The sequence below is a fragment of the Hordeum vulgare genome, chromosome 6H (assembly GCF_904849725.1).
Source record: "Hordeum vulgare subsp. vulgare chromosome 6H, MorexV3_pseudomolecules_assembly, whole genome shotgun sequence".
NCBI classification, from domain to species: Eukaryota; Viridiplantae; Streptophyta; class Magnoliopsida; order Poales; family Poaceae; genus Hordeum; species Hordeum vulgare.
Window position 1 is genome coordinate 182,663,198 of NC_058523.1, and position 5,967 is coordinate 182,669,164.

Consider the following 5,967-nt stretch of genomic DNA (forward strand, 5'->3'; position numbering starts at 1 on the left):
CAGAAGTTATACATCAAGAAACGTTTTGTGCCGTATAAATGAGAGTTTGTAAATAAAAGTGGAGAAGTATTTGCACATAGCCTTCTCTGCATACTGCACCCCCGATATGTTGCAACCTGGATATCTAAAAGCTTCCTATCGTAATGGTTGGAATATATATACATCTTTCTGTTGAATATTTTGCATTATACTCCCTCCGTTCCTAAATAAACTAGTTCTCCCCAATTACAATTATTTAGCTACAGAGGGAGTACTAGCCAATCATACTGCAAATTACAGATCTTTTTCACAAAAAATCATCCAACTCATTGAATGTTCATTGAATATTTCGAATTGTTACTAGCCAAGCATACTGCAAGTTACAGATTTATTTCACAAAAATTCATCCAACTCATTAAATGTTCATTGAATATTTGAATTGTTACTAGCCAAGCATACTGCAAGTTACAGATTTATTTCACAAAAATTCATCCAACTAATTAAATGTTCGAACAAGTGTAAAACATAAACAACTGTGCCGGTTGCTCTGGACTGGTATACTGAATGGTGTGCTTCGTATCATAGACTGAACCATTAGTGTCACAACACCACACACAAACATAATTATATAAGTGCGACGAAAAAAAGAATATCTGTAATACGGACAACATGACTGTAGGAGGATTAACAAGCGTTGCCATTACACATAGAAGTCATAGAACATCCCAATGTCTTTTAATACAAAAGTGGCAACAGGACAGAGAATAGGATTTTATACTGAGAAACTATAAGGGACATGTAGGTAAATCCATAGACCCAAACTCATCCACACAACAGTAAGAAGGCGAAAATAAGCGTTACTTTCCAGAGAAGTACTTTTACATTTATGAAATACAAAGCTAGTCTCCATAACTTCTTGTAAGGATATCAAAAAGATCATGTAGTAACACATCTGAGTCAGCACTTTTCAGAGAAATACTTTACACTTGTAATATCTATCATGTACTCCCTTTGTAACTAAATAATTGTAGTTGGGAAGAACTAGACTAGTTCTCCCCAACTATAATTATTTAGGTACGGAGGGAGTATGAGATAATTAACAAACCTACTGAGGATAAATAATATGCCTACTAACTTACCTCTCAATATCCACATCAGGTAAGTTGCAGGTGTAGCTCACTGTACATGCCAAAACCCAATAATAAGTCTATCAATAGGGATAGTCTCCCTCATTCCCCAGAATGTGCCAAATAATCATTTAGCTGATGTGGACTCTTGCAAAGCAAAAACCAGCTATTAACTTCAATAGATGAGCTTCCGAGACCTAGCATTTGAAGAGTACTGTCGCCAAGATAAATCTTTGAAAACTACTTTAACAAATCACACGTGCTATGACTATGATCTACTGTTATTGTCGTATAATCCATGCCTATATAATAGAGCTTTTCAACTTAAACAACTCAATTTTTCTATTGATTTAGAGATTAATCACATAGAGTGCAATGTGCAATTATGATATCCAATTCCTTCCTTTACCAACAGAGGAACATATTCAGATTATTGTGCAGTTAACTACTACTTTGTTACCCCCAAAAAAAACTACTCCATTGTTTTCCTTGTTCAGGAAAAAGACATTGTCAGAATATCCAATAAATTCTCTGTACTGACATAAGCATTCTTTTTTGCAAACATGCTGCATGTTGAATGCTACCATTAACTGATTTGTTCATTAATGCCAACCCAAATTTCCTGTCCAGTATCCTTGCAAGGGCTAGTAAAGCCCTAAAAGAAGCTAAAAAAAAGGAAGATATAAAACGGAAAAAATTAGATACGAACCAAAGTTTGATGGAAATTGCCACATTGGTCACCAAGTTAACCATGTGACAAACTCCTCCATCAACACAGACCTACCGAAGGATGCTTTACAAGCCTCCAACTTCGGCCCTGAAAATGCATGAGAAGCATCAGATGACATCTTTTCCTATTATTTCTGTTGCAATTGCACACCATCGGTGATGGCTACTAATGCTATGAGCAAAGGTATTTTACAAGCTAGGATGTTGGTCAACTGTCAGGTTACACATCTATAAGATGCAGGAGAATGGAAAATACACCAGCATATTCAAATTGGACAGTTCAAGTAACATACTGAATACATGAAACTTGTTACAACCACATACAGTTAAAGGTAGTATGATTTAAGAAGACAGTGAAATTTAATAAATCTATCATACAAAAATTTCCCCTTTCTACATGGTTAATACAGAGCGTCAAGTACACCAACAAGTGAGTGGTATCTTCATAATCCACACTAACCATAAATCCACTATTCTAAAGTAAGCGATATAACAACATAACAAACAAATTCTAAGCCTCTTCATTTATAACTTTAAATGGCTATCTAGAACAAACTGCAGAGTTAGCCAAATTCCTTAACTCTGATAAATGTTCATCAGTTGAGATGTTCAGTGTAAGCCTCAGATTAGTCATCAAAGCCTCTTGCTCCCAGCTAATTGATCCATAAGCATATAGTGCCATCATTGTTGCACGATAAGCATGCAACTCAAGCAGATGGGTTTCTTCCCCCAGACCACCTTTAATAGGAAGAGGCGATTCAGTTCCAGATACAGAAGCTTCATCATCATCAGTCCTACTACAAATATCTCCACTGTCGTACTCTTGAGGATGTGCTGGTCTATAGGGGCTACCGTAGGGATTGCAACTACCAACAGAGGATGCTGCACTAGCAGTATCACTATCTTGAGTTGTTACAGAGGGATACTGATAATCAACATTAGCATTAACCACTGCGAGGTTTATTTTAGGAAAGCCTTTTGCTCTGTTATTTAAGGAAGCATGCATGCATTTTTCACCCAGCATTAAGCATGGGGAATCAACAGCATCTACCTTATCCATCAAATGAAGAGAATCTCCAGGACCAATATGTTGGCGTCCTCCATCTCTGCGAGAAGTCTGAAATCTCTTAGTAACTTCACTACGCTGCATAGGGAAAGCTGATGCAGCAGAAGTTTTCCTCTTCATGCCTCGAGACATATTGTCTTCAAACACATTCTTGTTCTTTAATACAAGATGACTGCCCCCTGAATTTCCACCTTTTGCCCGACTCCTAAGTGAACCAGCAGCACATCTTGCAGAATCCTGAAAGTAATTAGCATGGCGTTAGCGAGTTATTACTATTTACCATACACTAAAAACTTTCTTCAAGCACTATAGTATAGACTATTTAACATGGAAATAAATAAGGCCGTGTCAACTGTTTGGCATAAATTACCCATATATTTCCGTAACAGGCATAACATAGAAGCTTGTGCAAAAAAGAATAAGTATTTGATAATTTGAATGGATGAACTGTACCTTTGGAAGAGCAACCCATTTGTCGTCTTGCCAAAGCTGCCTTGTCCTAAGATTGGATGCATCTACCCTCAATTCTAGGGAGGATCCGAGGAGCCTGACAAGATAGTACTCATGACCAAGCAATTTCACGACTTCCACAACCTTCCATGAATAGCTGTCAAAGACTTCAAGGATGTCGCCTGGGACCCAGCATACAGGACCATCTGGGGACGGGGGAGAAGGCCTTATCACCTTTCTTGGAACCCTTTCAATGGCCAGACTACCGTCAAACAGACATGGATCATAGCTTACAAGATAGGTGTGCCCATTGCCAGAAAGGATCTCAGCAGGCCTCCAGGAACCGAAAGGTGCCTCTGTCTTCTGCAGTACTTCCACCTTGCCCTCTTTGCAGAACTTCATAGCGTCTTGTTATTGCCAAGCACTGTTGCAGATAGATAACAAATTTTAGTAATTGAGCCAATGGTTCTTAAAGGCAAGATGAAAAATCTAAACCTGTCGAGCAGTGTTGAACAAGACAAACTAATAAACATAACAGGGATGATGCTATTAAATTCGAAACCAAATTCATCATAGATCAAAATGAGATTTCTAAAGTGTATTATGCTGCAACCACCTTTTTTGTTTTATCTTGCACATCAGAACCTTACAGTAAACTGCAACGTTTGCACGTGCAGATTCAGTGCAATCGGATGCATCGAATCACCAATCCACGGGACAACAGATGGACGAACGACTGGTTTAATTACTAGAGTAGTCGGACGAGAATACTTGACATGAGAAATTGCTGCGGGCACAGCTATCCTCTACAAAGGAATAATCAAGAAAAAGATTAACCGACGCATCACCCACCAGATCAACAATAATCCATCGTGGACAGTTCAAGCAGACTTGCAATCTGGATTATCAGGCCAGAAATACTCTTGGAAGAATTACGGGCTCGTACATGAAGAGACAGATCAAAGAAACTAGGAAAAATCCGCACAGCAGAACGATCTATTCTAGTGAGTTCCCGAACAAGCACCTATGAACTGGGGCCAGGAAACTATGGCGCTTAGTCAACCAGCTAATCAATCAATGCGATTACTCTCGTCGCCGCCTCCATCCCCGCATCAAAAACAGCACCCGCCCCAAACTCTAGAACGAAAAAAAAAATATTCAAAGACGGAACAGGAAGGGGCGCAAACCTTGCGATGCCGACTGCGGCCGCGGCCGGGAAGAAGCACGGGAAAAAAATCCGAGGAAAAGCTCCGGCGAGCGCCCAGAACTCCGCCCTGATTCTCCGCCCCGCGAGAAGAGATTAGACGAAGGAGAAAACCGGAGAGAAATCGTGAAGCGGAAGAAAAAAGGGAATCCGAAAATTAATTTTCTTTAATTAACCTGGGAGGGTTGCGGATTTTATACGTGTACATCGAGGAGGGGGGTTGCGTTGCGTGGTGGCGCTTTCGAGAGCAAGGCGACAACTGAAGGCGCATCTCGGCCGTCGGATCGGAACTGCCATCCATTGTGCTCTCGGTCCACAACCTCGGCGTCCAGCCTTTTCCGTCCGATGCGGATCGGGCGGCTGGGAGGGGTCGAGCCCATCCGTGGTAAATTATCAACCTTTTATTTTCCTTATTATGCATTTTTTTAATAAGAAGAAAATTATCAACCCTTTCTTCGGCTGTCGGTTACGGTGCATACGGTGTGCGTTGCTGGCAGCCTTGTGGGCGGTGGCCTCCAAGAACAACGTTTGAAATAAGCAAACATGTTTTGTATTGTGCACAGTCTTTGTTAAGGATGCGTAAACATATGGATTGGATAATCGCATGTGTAACGAACCAATACGTGGTTTGATGGTTACAGAGACATTTTGATATTCCTAACTTATTAGGATTAAAGTTTCAGTGTTGGAGTTATTCTTGTATTTATTTTAAATTTTCCGGTGATGCATCTTCAGTGGGTGGAAACTTTCTTTTCAACGTCGAGACACCTACGGTAACTTTGAAAATCTCAAGATGATATATCGGCTCTGTCTCCGGAAGGCGTTCATAAAGATAGGGTATGAGTATGTATGTTTATAGGGATGAGTGATTTTTTATGGAAAAGGAGGTTCAAACCCCCGGTCTCTGCATCAATCGATGCATACGGTCATTTTTATTAATTATTTAACATGGGTCTAACAAGAACATACATCAAACCATCCGAAGCCACCACTCACACCTACAAAACTCGATAATGTAGAGTGTTCTCACTCCCCATATCTAAAACCGGTGCCGTCACCGATACATCCACTTCGATGCAGCAGACCTAAAGCGTACACCACATGCACACGTTTTAGATGTCGTCATCATCATCAGGCTGCTAACCCATCTTCAGGAGAGAGATGTGTATCATCCTTGCCAGTCCGTCCATCCGTCGACGCCACCACGGCTCGTCAGTCCATACGCGAAGATTCTGGAAGATATGTCGTGCGTAGCACCTGCCGACCAGGCATGACACATCGTAGCACCTGTCGGCCAGGCATGACTTGACATCTCAACTGAAAGCTCTGTGCAAGATGATCGACGCCGCCACGGCATCAAACAACGCCACCGCCCTACGCTCATTCGTCTAGACACAAAGATTCTGAAAGAA

At 40.8% G+C, this 5,967-nt stretch overlaps 1 protein-coding gene across 4 annotated transcripts; it reads right to left on the reverse strand.

Moving 5' to 3' along the window:
- Positions 1-608: 608 nt before the first annotated feature.
- LOC123402852 lies at positions 609-4,734 on the reverse strand. 4 transcript variants are annotated; one of them, XR_006611358.1, is made up of 5 exons: positions 4,539-4,734; positions 3,355-3,775; positions 2,887-3,138; positions 1,816-1,923; positions 609-1,241 (listed from the first exon to the last, which is right to left on the reverse strand). XR_006611358.1 is itself a non-coding variant. In XM_045096815.1 (4 exons), exons 2-4 carry the CDS (start codon positions 3,751-3,753, stop codon positions 1,876-1,878), a joined length of 699 nt encoding a protein of 232 aa, XP_044952750.1. In that variant the 5' UTR covers positions 3,754-3,775; positions 4,539-4,734; the 3' UTR covers positions 609-1,875. The 4 variants fall into 4 exon arrangements, 2 of the variants coding, with proteins under 2 accessions (XP_044952750.1, XP_044952749.1); XR_006611357.1 differs by having other exon boundaries at positions 609-1,253; XM_045096815.1 differs by having other exon boundaries at positions 609-1,923.
- Between the last annotated feature and the right edge of the window lie 1,233 nt (positions 4,735-5,967).